This window comes from Peromyscus californicus, unplaced genomic scaffold (assembly GCF_007827085.1).
Source record: "Peromyscus californicus insignis strain IS unplaced genomic scaffold, ASM782708v3 Scaffold_6__1_contigs__length_162567912, whole genome shotgun sequence".
NCBI lineage: Eukaryota > Metazoa > Chordata > Mammalia > Rodentia > Cricetidae > Peromyscus > Peromyscus californicus.
This window is the reverse complement of record NW_026294584.1, coordinates 22753878-22774665: the sequence shown is the minus strand read 5'-3', so window position 1 is coordinate 22774665 and position 20788 is coordinate 22753878. Positions and strand designations below refer to the sequence as shown.

At 41.1% G+C, this 20788-nt stretch overlaps 1 protein-coding gene across 1 annotated transcript in view; it reads right to left on the bottom strand.

The window, feature by feature from the left end:
• Window positions 1-5571: 5571 nt before the first annotated feature.
• Window positions 5572-20788, bottom strand: part of C1galt1 (core 1 synthase, glycoprotein-N-acetylgalactosamine 3-beta-galactosyltransferase 1) — a 79997-nt gene continuing 64780 nt past the window's right edge. Inside the window, exon 4 of the mRNA XM_052720561.1 lies at window positions 5572-5689. Within this exon, the coding sequence (XP_052576521.1) occupies window positions 5630-5689 (60 nt within the window). The 3' untranslated portion in view covers window positions 5572-5629. The remainder of the gene's footprint in view (window positions 5690-20788) is intronic.

Sequence of the window (20788 nt, the reverse complement as noted above, 5' to 3'; positions counted from 1 at the left end):
ACTCAGAATAACCAGAGCTTTCTGACACAGGTATGGGCATAGTCACATAGGAAGGATGGAAAAGTAGAAATCAAAGTCCTGACCCCTATGCCTGTGCACAGTCTGGTTAGAACCAACTTGAGACTGAACTCTGAGCTGGGCCATTGGTAAAGTACTCTTTCATCATCTGCAATTTACTATTGCTAGTTGAGGTCATTGCTTTGGCATCATATAATATTATAAAAACCATTGCTCTTTGCTTGAAAGATCATTTACTGAAAAGTAAAAGTTATTGTCATTGGTGAGAAACTTTGTGTTGTGTTATGTAAGAGGTAAGACCCATGAGGGGTGGGGGTGGGGGTACTGGGAGGAGAGGAGGGAGGGGAAACTGTAAAGTAAATGAAAAATATGTTATTTAAATTTAAAAAAAACACGAGGGGAAGCTTCCCCAGCTTGCTCCCTTTCCTCTTGGCAACAGGTCATGTGACTTGCCCTAGACTGCAGTTGTCCTTTCCTTCTCTTCCTCATTCAATAATTTAGGATACTGGAGTGTGTGTGTGGGGGGTCTGTTGCATGAATCCTAAATGGTCTTATAATAAAAACCTGGTAAATTCTGAAAGTTCAGAGGAAACAAGCCACCACAGCCACTTCTCACCTCGCCAACTCCTCCGTGAACCCTCAGACTGAATGCCTCTGAGTTCTCAGCCGAAAGGCTTTAGTTCCTGTCTCCTCATACCTTATATGCCTTTCTCCACCCAGCCATTTCACTTCCTATCTCAACCTTCCTAGTGCTGGGATTAATGATGTGTGTGCTTCCCAAATACTGGGGTTAAAGGTGTGTGCCACCACTGCCTGGCTCTGTTTCTCTCCTAGACTGTACAATCTCACAGACATCCAGACAGATCTCTGCCTCCCTAGTGCTAGAATTAAAGGTGTGTGCCATCACTGCTCTGTCCTCTGATCTTCAGGCAAATTTTACTAGAGTACAACAAAATATCACATTTCCCCTTTTTGTCTAAAATAATAAATAAAAGTTATAACTAATATAAGAAAAACTATATACAATAATTACAATAAATATATACAATATATGCAGTCAAGAATTACATTAAAAATGTCCAGTCCATTAACAATTGACAAATTCAGAGAAAACACTCCATTATTTATCCTGTTTTGGTGAGTCCAAAATGTTGTAACTAATTCACTTTCTATCCTAACTTGTATTACCAACCCAAAATCTTTTGATGTCTTTCAAACTTATACACTTTACAGCTCTTTAGTGAATTTCTTTTCTGAATTTGTTAACAAGGAAAACTATAACTATAACTATCTAGTCTTCAACTCCCTCTGAGACCCAAGAAGGAAATAATATTAACTGAGTAAGCAGGAAGTGCAGTCAAGTGACTTCCAAAAAAATGTGAGAAATGACAGAAACAGCTGGCTGCCTGGACAGTCACTCAAGGTTCCTCTACAATGTTGGGACATCCATCTTTGGCCTACAGGCCTAGCATATCTGACAGACTCATCTGTGAAGCAGGGTTTTCTAAAGAGCTGTCCTACTTTGTTTTGGCAAGTTTCAGCAATCCTTTCTTTTGTGTCCTGCTTGTCCATTTGGACAGCATACTGTCAGCAGTTGATGTAAGGGCACTTTCTTGCCCAGTGGCTAATTTTTGCCACAAAGAAAGTAAACTCCATATAGAGTTTCTTTGATGCCCATCATATTCTCTGAAGTAGATTGATGCTGCCAGGAACAGAGATGTCTCATTGCCATAAAAAAAAAAAAAGAATCTATGTTATTAAAACATCTTAAATGCCATATTCTGCAGATCTCTGAAATGTTTGAAGACTATCTAAAATATATCTCTGTTTGACCTTGAAAACATCCCTAACCTGACTACAAGTTCAATTGTAATACATGACTAACTACTAACCTACATTTCTTTATTATCCTAAATAGTTTGTAATAATAACTTTTGAGGACTAGCAATTTGCATTACATTGTTAAATGAACTGTATAGGTAAAATACCTTGAACAAGAGTAGAAATATATGTACAGCATGTTCCCACAAAAATAATCTCAACTTTGTATCAATATAAACAATTTGTACATAATATACAAAAATCCGGGCGGTGGTGGCGCACGCCTTTAATCCCAGCACTCGGGAGGCAGAGCCACGTGGATCTTTGTGAGTTCGAGGCCAGCTTGGGCTACTGAGTGAGTTCCAGGAAAGGTGCAAAGCTACATAGAGAGACCCTGTCTCGAAAAAAAAAAAATCCAATCCAATGTACAATATTTAAAACAAGTAGTTGCTTTTTAAAAATAGATTCAATAATCTACCTTTTATCTTACATATCCATATTCTCCCTTTTTTCTTTTCAGAGTAGATTCAATAATCTTTTATCCTATCATTTCTATATCTCTTTTTTTTTTCAGAGTAGATTCAATATATTCAAATATATTCAAAGTATCACCACAGGGGTCATGTGCAAGGGAGTGTGGATGGAGACAATGTCCAGAAGGGCTGTGAACTGAATCAAAGGCACAGACAGTCTCTCAGGGACTTCTCCATGTTGGAGAGATTTAAATTCTTCAGGCACTTTCATCTCCTGGGGCGATCAGATACAGACTAATAAAGTAGAAAAGGGAGTCTTGTGCAGTGACATAACAAACAAATGTAAATTAAAACTCTATTAGTGTGACTGTAAATTTTAAGAGATACCTGGAATAGAGACAGAGATATAATACAGAGATGAAAGCTTGCTGGGATCAGACTTCTCTCAAGATCATGAGAATGGTGCCTCTTGGCAGTCTGCAGTGTCATAGCCCCCAAAAGAAGAAAAACTCTGAGGACAAATCCAATGTCTGTGACAAGCTGTCAGACGGCCATTAGCATTCCCCTGACCACAGAGCAGTTCGGATTTGAAGGTCTTGCCTGATCAAACACGTTTTCTCAGTAATGAAGTATTGAACCAATCCTTAATGTAAAGACCCCGTGAGTCTCCTTGGAACCACACTGCCATGTGGAACATGGTCATCTCTGCTTGTGGACATAGCCCCACTGGGTCCATTTTTTCCCTGAAATTTCAGCTGTTAAAATGGATGGAAATGATTTCCTTAAGAACTGACAGCTCACCGGGCAGTGGTGGTGCACGCCTTTAATCCCAGCAGTCAGGAGGCAGAATCTCTGTGAGTTCGAGGCCAGCCTGGTCTACTGAGTGAGATCCAGGACAGGCACCAAAACTACACAGAGAAACCCTGTCTCGAACCGCCCCCCGCCCAAAAAAAAAGAACTGACAGCTCCCCTGTATTGTTTACCTGAGTAAACATCTTTTAATGCCATACACAATAGTTGATTCAGTGCTAAAACAGACACTAGAAACAGGACTGGGATGTTCTTGTAAAGTCTTTGGTAGTTATTCACATGTGGATTGTTTGTGTACTTTAAACGAATTTGCCTTTTATTTAAGAAATAGAAGCACTACCTTTTTCTACTTGTTTGAACTTTAGAAAGAATATTCTCTTCATTACTTATTGATGTCAACAAATGCACACCAAGATTCCTAAAGGAATCATTTGGAAATCTGTCCTGTATTCACACTTAACATATTGACAGTGATAAAGGCAGAACTTAAGTAAAGCAGTTCAGATCTATGAAACAGCATGATTCAGGGATCAGAACCACTCAGCTGCCATCCCCTCCTTGGGAATCTGTAATTAAGTCTCTATAATTTAACCTGGGGGTGCAGCATTAAAATTATAGCGTTCGCGAGAGCACGTGTTCAGCTATGTTCATATCAGCATTGTTTGTAATAGCCAGAACATGGAAACAACCTAGATGCCCTTCAACTGAAGAATGGATAAACAAAATGTGGTACCTATACACAATGGAATACTACTCAGCAGAGAAAAACAATGACATCATGAGGTTTGCAGACAAATGGATGGATCTAGAAAAAATCATCCTGAGTGAGGTAACCCAGACTCAGAAAGACAAACATGGTATGTACTCACTCATAGGAGGATACTAGGTGTGGAACAAGGATGACTGGACTGCTACTCACATCACCAGAGAGGCTACCTGGAAAACAGGACCCCAAGAAAGACATGGGGATCGCCCAAAGATGGAGAAATGGAAGAGATCTACATGAACAGCCTGGACATGAGTGGGGGTAATGAAGGGCGAGGGTCGAGGGAAAGAGAGCTTGGGGGAGCGGGAGATCCCAGCTGGATCAAGAACAGAGAGGGAGAACAAGGAATAGGAGACCATGGTAAATGAAGACCACATGAGAATAGGAAGAAGCAAAGTGCTGGAGAGGCCCACAGAAATCCACAAAGATACCCCCACAACAGACTGTTGGCAATGGTCGAGATACAGCCCGAACTGACCTACTCTGGTGATGGGATGGCCAAACACCCTAATTGTTGTGCTAGAAACCCCATCTAACTACTGAGGGATCTGGATGCAGAGATCCATGGCTAGGCCCCGGGTGGATCTCTGGGAGTCCAATTGGTGAGAATGAGGAGGGTTTATATGATCGAGAATTGTTGAGACCAAGGTTGGATAAAGCACAGGGACAAATAGCCAAACGAATGGAAACACATGAACTATGAACCAATGGCTGAGGGGTCACCAACTGGATCAGGCCCTCTGAATGGGTGAGACAGTTGATTGGCTTGATCTGTTTGGGAGGCATCCAGGCAGTGGGACCAGGTCCTGTGCTCATTGCATGAGTTGGCTGTTTGAAACCTGGGGCCTATGCAGGGTCGCTTGGCTCGGCCTGGGAGGAGGGGACTGGACCTGTCTGGACTGAGTCTACCAGGTTGATCTCAGTCCACAGGGGAGGCTTTGCCCTGGAGGAGGTGGGAATGGGGGGTGGGCTAGGGGGAAGGTGAGGGGGGCCGGAGGGGGGAGAACAAGGGAATCCGTGGCTGATATGTAGAACTGAATTGTACTGCAAAATAAAAATAAAAATAAAAATAAAAATAAAAATAAAAAATTATAGTGTTTGTTAAGGAGCCTGCATGGTGGCTAACATAATTGGGGATATTAGTTTCTCCTTCATCCAGCTATTAATTTGGTTTCCAGAAGGTCATACCCGAACCCTAAGAGTTCAAGGAGAGAGAAGTCAGTGCCTGTAGGAATGTTTGCTGGGATGTGTGTAACATGAGGTTTACAGTCCTAGAGGATTATAGCACAGTACTTCTGCCCCAAGAACACCTAGCATCCTGAAATCACCCAATGAAATGCTTTTTGGCGAAAGCATGCTTTGCTTATCTTGGCCAAAAAGCTGAGAAGCAATGGGGAAGACTTGTTAGGCTGTATTTTCAGTAGTATCTTTTGTCATCAAGATGGACTGTATTCTATCTGTTAGAAATATACTTTGCTTCAAATAACAAGAGATGTCATGGGTCAAGCTTCCATCAGGATTCCCACATCTTCATCCTTCAGTTCCTTCCATCCTTGGTCTTTTTTGTCATAGTTTTCTTCTTCACAGTTCTAAGACAGTTGCATCACAAGCATCAGGACCACTCACAAGGCAGGAAGGAGAGTACTCAGGGGAAAAACATCCTCCTCTTCTCAGACTTTGTCACTCAGTAGGAAGGCTGGACTACCTCTGGGATGCATGCCCATGTCTCAGTGGTATCATATCATACATCAGCTGAAAGGGGTCTGGGTAGTTCAACTTTTGAACTATTGATATGTGTAACCTAGAAAAAAAATGTGAATTTTGTTAGTTTAGAACAATAGAAGAGCAGAATCCAACAGACAGTTAGCTGTATTTGCTCTAGATGTCTTTTTGAATTGTTACTGAGGACATTGACTTCTGCCTTGTAGGCCCCTAGCTTCTCAGCACTCCAGTACCTTCTCCATCTGTATACTCCACAGACTTTAGTTCTTAGGCACTAAGTTGCTTCCATCTTCTTCTGCTCTCTTTCTAGTTTATTAGCTCTTCTGCAAGTTCTTTTGCTTCTATGGAATCCAACCACTTTCAGATGGAAAATATTCAGGAAAATAATTCTACCTATACAGAACATCACAGGTCTTTCCTTTTGTTACTACTCCCTAAATAATACTGTATAACAATTAGTTACCTATTTATATATTTATACTGTGTTAGGCAAAATAAGTAATCTAAATGATGGAAGAATGCAGGTTCTTTGCATCATGGATTCCAACATCTGGAGATTTTCTATTCTTGCCTGGGTGCCCTAGAATCAATCCCTTGTAGGTAGAGAGGGACAATTGTATTTCACTGAACAATTCTCTAGTGTTTACTTGCTATGCCTCCTTCTGCCTAAACACACACACACACACACACACACACACACACACACACACACACACACACACATTCTTTTCTTCATTTTTTTTCCTTAAGTATGATTGATATGAGGTGTTCCTAATCCTACATTCTCATTAGGCAAAAACATACCCACAAACATGTTGTCCTCTCCTAAATGTCATTAAGTATAGATATTACTCAAATACTGCATGTCTGTAGATTTATTTTCTCAAATTTGGTCTAGCTTATTAGGTCTTTGGTAATGGATTCAAGTGTATGAGCTCAGGTGACTCAAGGGTACATTACCACTCAAAGTGGCAGTGTTGTGGCTGAAAATGGAGGCTATTCAGGGTCTCTCAGATTCTGGAAAAGACAAGGTGGAATGAAGATCTGAAAAGGACTGTAGAAGGAAATTGTTTCTACACCATTAACATGCTCTATGCTCTGTTGACTTACTGATGAAAGTGTGAAGACAGTATTCACTAAGATTCCTTTGAATCTGCTTTGACCACTTACTGTAGATGGTTAAAGACAGAGACATTGATATGCTTCACAAGGATTGTCCAGGTTCTTGGAGGAGAGTTTCAGAGGCACTTGCAGTGGCTAGGTCAGTCTGGGAGAAGAAACTCAGCTTTACTGCTTCCAAGAAACAGGGTCACACAGCCCAGTGTCCTCCTTGGGAGCTGGTAATGTGACTGTGAAGGCCACTTCTTTGGAGAAGTAGACTTCTTTGGAAGCAAAAATAACTTTAATCCAGTCCTTCTAATTGACTAATCAATGTGTGTGTGTGTGTGTGTGTGTGTGTGTGTGTGTGTGTGTGTGTGTGTGTGTAGATGTATGTGTACAGGTTTGTGTGCATGTATGTACATGTGAAGGTCAACATCGTGGATCTTCATCTATCACTCTGGACCTCGTTTTTCCAAGCAGAGCCTGTCACTAAATGTAGAGCTCATTAATTGTCTAGACTGGCTGGTCAAGGACCACAAGGGAGTTGTTTCAGTGTATGCTTCATGTTCTGAAGCCAGCCATTGTGTCCAAGAGAAAGAAAATTCTTTCAGTATGTTCTATCCTAACTAAAATGTCCTTGTAACAGCAAATAACATTTTTCTGGCTACCATGATCTCTTACATTAATCCCTCAATTAACCATGTTGATTTTCATAGCATAAACAGGCAAAGAATAAACTTTACATTTCAAGCTCAGCCTTGACATTACTCTGATTATAAATAGGCAGACTTGTATTTCTCATGACTTTTAAAAGCACTGTACCTGGATTGCTAACCATACTCATATCGTAACCAGCAAATATTTCTTTAGATTCTATTCTATAAACATTTTGGCTTTGCCCCTGATGTCTAGTAGTAGGAAAGAAAAAAAAAGTCACTTTACTTTTCACCCAGTCTGGATAAAATCTTAATTTAAAATTATAAAACAAGCAATCCCTCCAGATAATGTTTGGCACACAAAAACTCTTCCATATTTTTTTGTTATCCTCCACCTTCTCCTCCTCCTCCTCCTCCTCCTCCTCCTCCTCCTCCTCCTCCTCCTCCTCCCCTTCTTCTCCCCCTCCTCCCCTTCTCCTCTTCTTCCCCCTCCTCCTCCTTCCCTTCCTCCTCTTTCCCCTCCTCCTCTTCCTCCCCTCCTCCTCCCCCTCCTTCTACTCCCCTCCTCCTCCCCCTCCTCCTATTCCTTCTTTTTCTTCTCCTCTTCCTCCTTCTTCTTTGAGGCACTCTCCATGTAGTCCTGGCTGTTCTGGAACTCACTAGGTAGATCAATCTGGCCTCAAACTCACACAGATCCTCCTGCCTCTGCCTTCTGAGTGCTATGATTAAAGGCATGTGCCACCATGCCTGGCTCCATATTTCTTTTAAAATTTATTATTGGTGTGTGAATGTATATGTGTGCATACACAGGCGTATACATGCCATGGTGTGTGTGTGTGTGTGTGTGTGTGTGTGTGTGTGTGTGTGTGTGTACATGCACTTGTGTGTAGGGCAGAGAATAACTTTCAGAAACTGATCCTGTCCTTCTGCCTTAAGTTCTGGGAGTCTAACTCAGTTGTAAGGCTTATGAAGTGAGTGCATTTACCTGCTGGACCAGCTCACCGGCTCCCCTTCTGCATTTCTTATCTTGGCCTTTTCTGGACTCTTCTTTAAACTCTTTCTAATTAATTTATTTCTATTTTATGTGTATGAGTGCTTTGTCTGCGTGTATATCTGTGTACCATGTGAGTGCCCAGTGCCCACAGAGGTCAGAAGAGAATTTCAGATCCCCTGGAACTGGAGTTACAGATGGTTGTAAGCTTCTGTCTGGGTGCTGGGAACAGAATCTGGGTCCTCTGTAAGAGCAGCAAATTCTCTTAGCCACTGAGCCATCTATCCATCCCCTTGGCTCTTCTTATGATGACTTTTTTGGTGATGGGAGACTGTTGTTGTTTTTATGATTCCTGGGTTGGAGAGACTGTGTGGCTGGGTTCGGGAGATGGTCTTGGACAAGTGGCCTTTGGGAGTAGAGGGCCCAGTCTATGTGGCTGGTACTTGTGACTCCATTCCATGGCTGTTGTGGATTGTATAACCCATGTGCGTGGGGTTTCCTTGGTTCTGTATCTAAGTTTAACTTCCTTCATGTCTTTCTAGACCTTCCCTTCTGTTGTAATAGGAATAATTAAAGCACTGAGCATTGTTCTATAGTGTTCATGTAGTGACAGCATCTAAGCACTTTGTGGAAATTCTGTCATCTTGTCTCTTCTTGACTGATTTAGCCCAGCAGGTTCCGTGTGGGTTCTTGACACTTGATTCAGAGGCCTGGTGACCTGCCCTATAACCATCTCCACTTGGTACCCCACAACTATTACAGCAACCCCAATGGGGACACTTCCCACCACAGCCTAGTGGCTGCAGGATCACCATACACACCACAGGGAAACTGAGGCCACTGAAGAATGTGCAACCTCCTGCTGACCTTCTGCACCACCCTATGACATGATTTCTTTTCAGGCTGGTGCAGAACAGTCTTCCAGGTGATCCTTCCCAGAGTTCCAAATGGATATTTAGGGACGGAAAGTCTTTGTCTCTCTGCTTCTGCATTCCAACCTAGGGGTGGGTTGACGGCAGGGTGGGCAATGCCTGTGGACAGACAATAGCTTGGTAGCAGCCTTTTCTGGTCCTCTTTCTTTACCCTGTCTTCTCTTGGTAGGAGTGGAGATGAGTTTTCTTTTTGGGGACATTGTGCCTTCTAGCTTGGCTGTCATAGGTAGCAAAGCTTTCTTCTCTGGATTGTGGGAGAACTCTGTGAGCTGAGGAAGTAATATAGTAAATAGGACAGGGAAGAATATTCTGAAATTCCACTCCCAGTGAAATAGCTTGAGCTCAAGTCCTTTTCTTCCTTCTGCACAGCACTGTCTGATATGCTAGAGTTATATAATACAGTTTGGGTTTGCTTTCTTACTGTAAATACTAATGTAAGCCTCTGCCTTCTGTTAGGCATCAGGGACAGCTAGGGGAAATAAATAGGCAAAAAAAAAAAAAAAAAAAAAAAAAAAAAAAAAAAAAAAAAAAGAGTTGCACTCTGCTAATGCTTATGACTGTTACAAAATGTATTGCTCCAGGAAGTTCCTGCATCTCTGTGTGAAGATGGATTTCAGGTAGTTGCCAATTCCTTTATAAAAATCACAGAGGGAGGCAAAGATTTCATTTTCTTGGGATTTTTGTTTTCTATAAAAACATAGAAGCATTTTGTGTAGACAAAGTCCTGGTAGCAACTGCAGTAGACTGCAGTACACAAATAGCTCTTCCATTTTTTTAAAAAAGAATATAGGCAGTGGAGCTTGATGCTTTACCAAATACAACAGGGGACCATCAGTACAAACTGATCCACACATAGCCCATGTTACCTTGTATTTCCAAAGCAATCTACAATAAGATTGAATGCATCAGTTCCTTTCACAGCGACCTGGAACAGTTCACAAAGAATTCATCTCCACTGTCTCCCACAGTTGACTCCAGACCTTAATGTGGCATGGCTCATCAGGCTGAGTTCTCTTCTAAGGAGGTTATGGGGTTATGTTCGCTAATGTCTTCCCAGAGATCCTGGCTTTTCACATAAGTCTTTAAACAGATCTCATCATTAGATAAAGAGATACAATGGAGCTTCTTTGGTTCATTTATTTTTCAACACAACTTTTAGAAAGAGTTTCCAATACTTTTACATTGTCCTTCAAATGAGGCTTCTTTGCCTTGGTGTATGATTTTGTCACTATTTTTTTTTTTAATCCAGAGACTCTCAAGGCATGCCCTCAGGGTTTTGTCATGATCAAGTCACTCCCTGCTATGTGCATAACCAGTATATCTACTCGGATATAAAAAATAACTTGAAGTTTCAATATCTGAGATAAGAGGGTACACAGGTTACTTTGCTACTGGGAAGGTCCATCTCTGTCTAATATACAAAAGAATCTAAATGAAATTTCTGGGTTTGTTTGTGTCTTTATGGCACAACAAAAAACATATCAAAGGTGTGGGATTTTACTATAGAATAAACTAATCAACATATTAACAGTAAATGGCTAACTATAATTAAGCAAACCTATCCAGACTACCAATATATTATCATCTATACATGTATCACAAAATTACTTTCCCATATGGCAAGACCAGCATGACCACAATAGGGTAGCCACCACTACCACACACACTGCGATTGGTGTTTGCACATTGATTCACATATATAAATTAATAGCATTTGACTCAGTAGTTTACCCTGCTGAACTGGGTGCTAGGAAGATGGGAGGCCCAAGAGTCCTGCCACACGACTAGATCTGTGCTCAGTACATTTTCCATTTTTTTAATGATACTGGGAATTGAACTCAAGGCTTCGCATGTGCCAAGCAAGTTCTCTACCATGTAATCACACCCTCAGTCTCAAATTTGTTTTCCCTGATACTGAAATCAGGCTTATCTCCCTCTCAGAGAAGGGATCAGCTTCAGTAAATAATATAGAAGATTGTAGGTAATACCCAAGGTCTAGATAGATGCAACTGAAACCTAGTTGTACCATCTGAAGTTATATTCTGAAATATTTTCTGAAGTTACACCTCAGGGTACTCATTCATTAAATTTTACCCTAGTTTTTTTTCATTGCTTTTATAAGCATAGCAGAAGCCCTCTCGGGCCTCCATCCTCTCCAAAGCGAGACGGCAAATGCTCAGTAAACTGAACCAACACCTGACAGCTCAGTGAACTTTACTATTACTCGGGAGGGCTTAGCTCTCACCTCCCAGACACTGTCAAAATATCCCTTACACACATAATAGATCTCCCTGGGAGATGTGGTGAACATTTGTCTTAATCTTATGCTTTCAGAAATGCTTTGGCAGCCCTTGTGACTGGTGCCTTTGCTACCTGCCTCATTGACCTTCCCTTTAGTCCGGTTTTGAAAACATCTAGAAAGAGCTCTTTGCCCTCTATCTAAGTTGTCACAATAATGACATTTACGGAATGGAAAATGTTGTGCACCATGCTACAGCAGGGCATACTCTTACCAGTAATATTTCATGGTGCTGTGCAGTACTGAGCCACACAGAGCATCAGGTAGGAAATGGAAAGGCGGCCTCTTTTGAGTTTTTCTCCCCTTTAAAAATTCATATAAACAGATGTCTTTGTAACTGGATCAGAGTTCATTGAGATGAAGCAAAATGTTAATGGCTTATATTAGAAAATGAGATTCTTGGGCCCCATTTTTCTTTTGGAGAAATTAAGTCTTTGCCACAGAATGAGAGCTGAATTGGCTTCACTACCAGAGTCAGATCTTTCACGATGAGAGTGTAAGAACCTGGGGTGTGACACCTTCCTAACGTGGTAATCTGACTTGGAAAAAGGACAACCACCACCACCTTAGAATTAAGTCTCTACATGTCCCAGACACTCTGTGAAGTGGCTGGTACACATGACCATGGCATCACTTGGGTCTGTTTTGTGAATTTGGGAAGTGAAGATGAATACCTTAATAAATTTACTCAAGATTACCCAGTTGGTAATCCTGGAGCTAGGATTTGTCCTGAAGAAAGCATTCTGTTTTCCTTTCAGGAGTAAAGCAGGATAGCGAGGCCTTCCCTACAGAGGTACTGTGAGGATTCACTAGAAACTTAGGTCCGATACCTGGTACTTATTCAGTCCTAAGCACTGAGATGTGTGCAGAATCTGTTAGAAACTTTTCTTTTCTCTGAAGACTGAGTTATGGTTTCTGTGTATTTTATTGATTTCCCAGCTGTGGGTTGAAACACATGTAATAGTTTGGTACTTCTGTTGTGTTTTATTCTGCTTAGCTGCAGCAGTGTGCACTGTCCTGTATCTGTCAATACTGTGTCATGTTTTAAAGCATGTAAGCGTGGTATGTGGTTTTCTTTACTGTGTTCTCTCCTCCTTTCCTATTTTGTACCATACATCCAGATTAACTCACCACAAATATATTTAGCAAACTCATCTCAGAGGAGCCTGTTAGAATATAACACCTACCACATCTTATCGATAAAACTTCTGTCACATTTCATTACCCAGATTCCATCTCTGAACTGAAATATCCGTATACACCTGAGACACCAAGTGCTCCGTTCCAGACCACTCCGATTGTGCCAGCTACTTTTCTCATCACTGAATAAAGAGCGTATAGGAGAATCAAGTTCAGGGAGGAACGCTTGTTTTGGCTTCAGTTTCGGGGGATGTCAGTTCATCATGGAGGGAGGGTGCCGTGCAACAGCTCAGTCGGGACCAGTGGGAGCAGCAGGAAAACAGATATCACCTTTAAGAACTACCCCAAACCACCCACTTTTGCTAGCTAAGCCATAGTCTCAAAGGATCCACAGTCTCTCAAAACACCATCGCCGGCTAAAGAACTCAGACACTCAAACACATGAGCCTGTGGAGACACTTAGCATTGCAATCTGAGTAAAGCGAGTCACTTTTGGATTTCTTTTGGGTTTCCCCGCACATATGAGATTCATGTTTATGCTTTACTATTTTTTGTTAAGTGTACAGTCTACACAATATGCATTTCTAAACCCAATGTATATTTATCTTCATTTCAAATATGATGCTGTTAAAAACTGCTCATAGTCATCTGAGACTTCCGTGAGTCATATTCTTGTAGCTGATGGAGACCTTGTGTCCATGTAGATGCTGCTCAGGGATGAGAGCAGTGATTTCTGCGGGCTGGGGCATCTTACTCTACAAATAAGACAACGAGTCTTCAGAATGTCACATCAAGCTGCTTTGTTACTTACAGGCTGCTGGAAGCATTTTACCCACAGTGGAGCATCATTCAAAACAGGAGCCAAATCTCTCAACCTGCGCTGCTGCCTACGGGCTAGGTATGTAGACCATCGAAGTCTTACACTGTCATTTCAATAGCGTTTGCCATGTCTTCATCAGGCTTGGATTGTATCTCTGGAACCCATTCTTTCTACTCATCTGTATGAAGCAATCGCTTCTTTATTAAAGTTTATTACAGGATTGCAGGATTCAGCCATGGCATGACTCCACTTCTAATTCTAGTTTTCAAGTTATTTCTACTATCTCTTCCACTGAAACCTCAATCTCCTCAAAGTCATCCGTGGCAACTGGAATCTACTTCTTCTATTAATGTTGACATTTTGAGCTATTTGTACGTTTTTAATGCTATCTAGAATGGAAAACCCTTTCTAGGTTTTCACTTAACTTGTCTCAGATCCCCCTGTTGTAATGGCGGCCTTATAGACAGTGTTTCTTAAATGTAGAATTATTCCTTTATCTGCAGAATGGATTTTGTGTTAGTATATATGGAAACCACACTGATCTTACTACACCCCTCCTTCAAAGCTCTTGGGTAATCAGTGAACATAATATTTTGAAAGCAATTTTTCTTTGAGCCTAAGTTTTCAACAACACACTTGAAATATTCAGCAAGCCATGTTCTAAACAGATGAGCTTTAGAAGGCACAGAAGAAACAAATCTAATGTAATTCTTCGTATTGTCAATAACAAATGAGCGTTGGCTTCAGCCCAAGGGAACTAGCTGCATTATCCTCTAGGGAGAGTCCAGCTCTTTTGATGCTTTGGTGCCAGGCATCGGTTGAGATCTTTCTAGGTATGAAAATCCAACATGGTTTCCTTTTCCAACACAAGGCTGTTCATGGACAATGGAGACCTGTTGTTTGCATAGCCACCTTTATCTGCGACCTTAGCTGCTGCATCTCCTGGATTACTCACCAGCATATTTTCTGCTTCAAACTGCATTATTATGTAACACAAATGGCTTTTCCCCTTTCAGCATCATGAACAAATCTTTTTGGTTCAGATTGTATCTCTGCAGCTTCATCATTGCCCAGTCTTCATAGAACTAAGAGTTAAGGCTTTGCTCTGGAGTAGACTGTAGCTGGCTTGATTTTTCTATCCTGATTGTTAAAATTTTTTATATCAGCAGTAAAACTGTTTTGCTTTCTTATCATTTGGCTGTTCCCTGGAGTAGCACTTTTAATTTACTTGAGATACTTTCCTTATATTTAAAACTTGGCTATTTGTTTCATGCCTTCCTTGTTAAGCATAGGTTTTTGTTTAAAGGGAGAGATGTATGGTTTTTCTTTCTTTTGTACACTTAGAGGCTATTAGTGGGCCTGATATTTCCCCCATGACTTAAAAGTTAAAAGATATTGGGGAATTACCAAAATGTGATACAAAAATTCTGTGCTGTGAATATAGTGCATGCTATTAGAAAAATGACAATAGTCGATTTGCTTGACATAGGGTTAGTTTGATGAGAAACATACTCTCTATGAAGCTCAGTAAAAGGCAGGCTATAAAATACAGTATATTTGCATAGGTATTACGGGGTTGGTAAGTTCCTTTGCAGTTATATTTATGTTTTAAAATATATACTTGGCACATAATGAGGGTGTGTGTGTGTGTGTGTGTGTGTGTGTGTGTGTGTAGGAAGTATTTGTGTAGTCACCATACAAATCTCTCTAGAAACACCAACAGCCATCTGCGAAGTGCCAGTTGACAGAAGAGACCTAAGAGGAAGGTTTGCTGAGTGTTAAAATGTCAAGCTTAATAGATAGTTCCTGTCCTAATACAAATTTTTACTTAATATTTAAACAAATGTTTAGACCTGCCCATCAAAATCAAACACTACTGTTACAAGAACTCTTACTTAGAATTCTATGAGTTTTCTATTCATAGTATTTCTCAAGCCATGGTTTATAAAGTCTCAAGTTACCCTATAATTCTGTCCTGTGTGTGCCTGGGGGCCTTCCTCCTAGCTTGTTGTCAATGTTGATATAGGCCTGGTTAGAATATGTCTTTCAGACCACACACAGAAACAGGAATGGTAGTCTGTTAAATCTGCTACCGAATCTCATTTCACATTACTCTTTTGTTTATATGCACTTTACTCACTATACCCTTAGCAACTTCCAGGAAGACTTCCTGATGATGTATTTTCCATGTTCACTGGGTCATGATCAATAAGCTTATTCATATAGCAAATGCTTTACTCTTACACTTTAAGCAACTAGGACTTATTGGAAATAAAGTTAGAGATCGAATAATGAGTAAGACCCAACTTCAACCATCCTCAGTGATCTGATACCCAGACGGAAAAGTGCAGAAGTGGAGTAATGGAGTATTGGGTTATTAATTTCCCATACATTCTTCTAAATACGACTTCAATTTTGATCTATTAGGAGAAATGTGCCACTTTTTAGTGTTGAGTAGGGGGACAACCCAGATTTAAGAAAATTTATGTTCATTGTAAGACAATGCGTTTCCTCCCAGGTGAAAAGTCAGCTCCTTGCGAGATTGGAGCGGTTCCAGAAAAGTGAAGTCAGCTGATCTGTTTTTCAGCTGGTTTCCAGTTGATAAGACTTGTCCAAAGGTAAGATTCACAACTGTGGTGAGTCAGAGAAAAATAGAGTTTGATTTCTTTATATATTTAATGAGCTGCCGGTTTTTGCCATAGAATATCAAACTTGGATCTGAAGGTGAGGAGAAAAGACAAAAAAAGGTCAGAAACTGTGTGCTTTGATGAAACATGTGTTTTCATGATGGTGAATGCAGGCTTACTCTCTCTATATTGGCTGTGCTGTAAATGATGTCTTACACTGTCCATTGGAAACGTGGATTCTAAACCCATAAAGGAACCCATAGGTCCTGTCTTTAAAAATAGCAGCAGGATGTCATGTGTTGAGGGTAAAATAATTGTGTGTCTTGTTTAATCTCCACAGAGTAGATGTGTTTAGGGAGATTTTGAAGAAGAATGTACCAGGCACTGAGGAGCTGAACCTATGAGAACATGCAAGGAGTTGGGCTTAAGGAGCACTGTTTAACCATGTGGCATTTAGAAACGCACTTGACTATTCAGTGGTTTGGGTTCAGTGTGAGGGAATGAGATAGAAAAATAATTCAGGTTCCCACAAAAAAGGTTCCCAGGGTGTAGATGACGGCATGGATGATCTGGGATCCTATAGATGATGTCAGTCATCTACTACTGCTGTGTCCAAAGCTAGTGCTGAAGACTACGAGGAGGACAGTGAGTGGAGGTGTCGCAGAGCACTTCATGAGGCTCACAGGACTTTCTATACATGATGTAGTGGGTAGCCATTCCAGCTTTGATCTGGAAGTTCCAACCCCCATTGAGGCTTCAGTAACTGTCACGCCTACAAGGTGGGGCAGAGAGAGAGGACCCTGAAGACCCAAGATCTGGATGGGCCAGCTCTCTTGGTTCCTGGACCCTGGACGCTGGAGGTAGACTGAGCAGAGTACTCCAGAGAACATCGCCGGACTGCACTACACCTTTCCCAGACCCTGTTACCTATCCCTTCACTTGTGAGTTACCCCACAAAATAAACCTCCCTTTTAACTACATGGAGTGGTCTTAATTATTTCACCAATAACACTTCCAAATGAATGATCAGAGGTGACCCTGGGGTTACGGTGACAACAGTTACTTGAAATGGGAAATCTGGGGGATTTTAGGCAAAGAGATGCTATTATTAGAATGTCTAACTTTCTAAAACATGTTCTGATAAGTGGAATAAATATGAGACCCCAAGAGTCTCTCTCCTATGATCAGCTAATCCTTTCCAACTAATATGAAAAGTGAATGACTGGTGTCTTGTCTGTTTCTTTTCTTATACTTCCTCATGTACTCATAGTCTCCAATTTCCTTACAAATATGAGTAAAAAATGTGAGAAAAAAAATTTTCCTCTCTGAGCAAGAAGCTCATAGGCATGTTTTCTCCAAATTCTCTCCATATGATTGTCTGCTAGATTTAATACCATCATTGACACAGGGACTGCCCATGAAGATGTCTTTCCATTGATTTGGTTTGCAGTGCCATAGAGTAGGAGTGACTTTGTTTTCTGGACTAGGTGAGCTGATAACAGCAGTATTTAGACTTCATATAGAAAACTGAGTGGTTGATGAAAATCAAGAAACCTAGCTCCACCAATAAAAATTCTTATTTTCACTTGAATTTTAGCCCTTTCGCAATTAGAAATTTCTTCAGCCATAAGAAACAAAATACCCAATAAGAACTTCACGATCACTTGTCACACATTTCCTGATAATGAAGCTTAATGATAGCATGGTAGTCCTAGGTGGTCCTATGTTTTTCAGCATATGTCTGCCTTTCACCCAGAGAAGTCTCCCGGATGACCACTGATGATGGCTGCTCCCCAGCACATCCTCTCTCTGCCATGTCCTGGGAATGGAGCTGCCAGTGCTCTTATGCATCTTTCATTTTCTTTTTTAAAGGATATATTTTATTTTTTAATTATATGTAGATGTGTGTGTCTAAGCGTGGGTAGGGGTATATGAGTGCTCATGGGCATGGAGGCCAGAAGAGGACATAAGATCCCACGGAGCTAGAGTTATGGGTGGTTGTGAGCTTTTCAACTTGGGTTCTAGGAACAGAATCAGGACTTTGGAAAAGCAACAAGCCCTCATTGAGCCTCTCTGGTCCTACTTCCTGCTTCTTATGATGGAGAATCTTTTCCAGAAACTGCCTCCTTGTGGTAGTCTCCTTACATGGTTTTGGCCAGAACTGTATTAGTGGTTGGCTCTAGCCTCAAAGAGAATGGAAGGACTCTCCAGGGAAACAGAGAAAGTAAAATAGGTTTATATAGAAACAGCCCAGCTGATAGTGTCCAATTTAAGATTCCTTTGGCTTTAGTGATAGCATAAAGATGGTATGCATTCAGTAAAATCATTATTTTTTAATTATTACTCTATTTATTTATTTATGTTTGTGTGCCTACACATGTGTGCCGAGGCAAAGATACCTTGTTGGAGTCTGTTCTCTTCTACCGTGTAGGTTCTGGGCCTAAGCTCAGGTCATCAGGCTTGATGGAAAGCATCTTAACCCATTGAGCAATCTTGCCAGGCCCAGTAGAAACCAGTCTTCATCTTTTAGCCAGTGGAGTGCTGGGAATGCTGTATGATACTCTCTTGTGAAGCTGAGCAGCAGCCAGGAGCCGCAGCCTCAGTCATGTGATCATGAAGGTAAGCATTCTGCATGCTGCATCACACTGGGCTTCATCTAGCACTCACACCTAATTCAGTGCTTTGAGCATTCTTCAGGTCCAGTGGACTTGCAGCTGTGTGTGTTAATGGAGAGTAACCACAAAACCATGTGCTATTCATGAACTGTACAGGATTGTAAAAATGATAGGAGGTATGCAGTACTTCACTATAAAATAGGCTTTGGGTTAGAAAATTTTGGTCAACTATAAGCTAATGTAAGTATTCTAAATCATGTTTAAATTAGACTAGACTAATCTATGACATTTGTTATGTCGGTTGTGTTAATTTTTTATTGCATGTCTATTAAAATTAAGTGATAATTAATAAAATTATTAACTTAGTGTTTGTGCATGCACATACACATATGTGACACAGTACTAGTGTGGAGAGCAGAAGACCATTTGTGTTGGTTCTCTCCTTCACATGTGTTCTAGGAGTCAAACTTGGGTCACTAGGCTTGGCAGAAAGGGCTTTGCCCACTAAGATACTGTGACAGCTCTTCAGTGCATTTTTGGTATATCAGTTTCCAGAAGTTTATCAAGGTATAATCCCATTATAAACCAGAGGACATATGCATAAATATGTATACATATATGTGTGTGTGTGTGTGTGTGTGTGTGTGTGTGTGTGTGTGTGTGTGTAGTTAGTTATGTTTTACTCTTTTGACTCTTTTGCTTTTTGCTCTTTGTTCTTTTTGGGGGGTCTGCCACCCAGCTCCCAAACAAATCACACACAAAGTGTTATTATTACTTAAGAATGCCCGGTCTTAGCTTGGCTTGTTTCTAGCCAGCTTTCCTTAACTTAAATTATCCCATCTACCTTTTACCTCTGGGTTTTTACCTTTCTCTATTTCTGTATATCATTTCTCTCCTTATTCTGTGTCTGCTGTGTAGCTGGGTGGCTGGGTGGCTGGGTGGCTGGTTCCTGGGGTCCTCCTCCTTATCCTGCTCCTTGATCTCTCTTTTTCTCCTTCTATTTATTCTCTCTGCATGCCACCCCCACCTATCCTTTCTCCTGCCTTGCTATTGGCTGCTCAGCTCTTTATTAGACCAATCAGATGTTTTAGACAGGCAAAGTAACACAGCTTCACAGAGTTAAACAAACGCAACATAAAAGAATGCAACACTTCTTTGCATCATTAAACAACAGCATAAACAAATGTAATACATCTTAAAATAATATTCTACAACATATATGTTTATACACACAGCTATACACAAACACACATATATATTTATATTTGAGAGAGAGATTTGTATATACGTGCATGGTGCTAGGACTAAACAAACTACCACCAAGCTATGCCCTCAGCCCCCAAATATTTATGATTAGGATTTCATCATACATTTGTAGAGGCTACAAAGTCCTGCAATCTGCAGTTTAGGAGCTGGAGGCCCAAGAAACCTGCTGCAGTAATCAAAGGCCTGAGAACCAGGGTGCAAAGTGTGTGAAGCAAAGGCCAAGGGCCAGAGAGCTGAAAAGAGATGAAGACGGGGAAGAAGTCAGGGGAATTCTTGCTTTTTCCACTGATTTTATGATTCAGTCAGCCCTGGAAGGCAGTGCACCCTTGTTAGGGAAGGTAATCTCCTTCACTACGGTTGCTGATTCAAATGCCCATTCTTCCCCAAGCATACCTGGGGCTCCTCTTTAAGTTGTTGCATTTTAAACTGGGAAGCCATGCACAAATGTTTTTCACCCTAGACAGGCACTGACAATAACTCAAGTCAAGCATGATGATTCAATGAGTTTCTTCGGAGCATGGGAGACTTGGGCAGCTGTGTCCTTGAAAAGCCCAACAGTCATGGTTGGTGACTCACTATAGCTGCAAGCAGCTCCCCAGAAGAGTCTCCTCCCCCACTCAACAGTAGATTAAGCTCCTGTAACCTCAGGGAGGGGCCTTATGGCACTTGTAACTTTCTGGTGAATTTCATGAGCTTCCTTCCTTCCCTCCAGGAGGGAATACTTCAGTTCC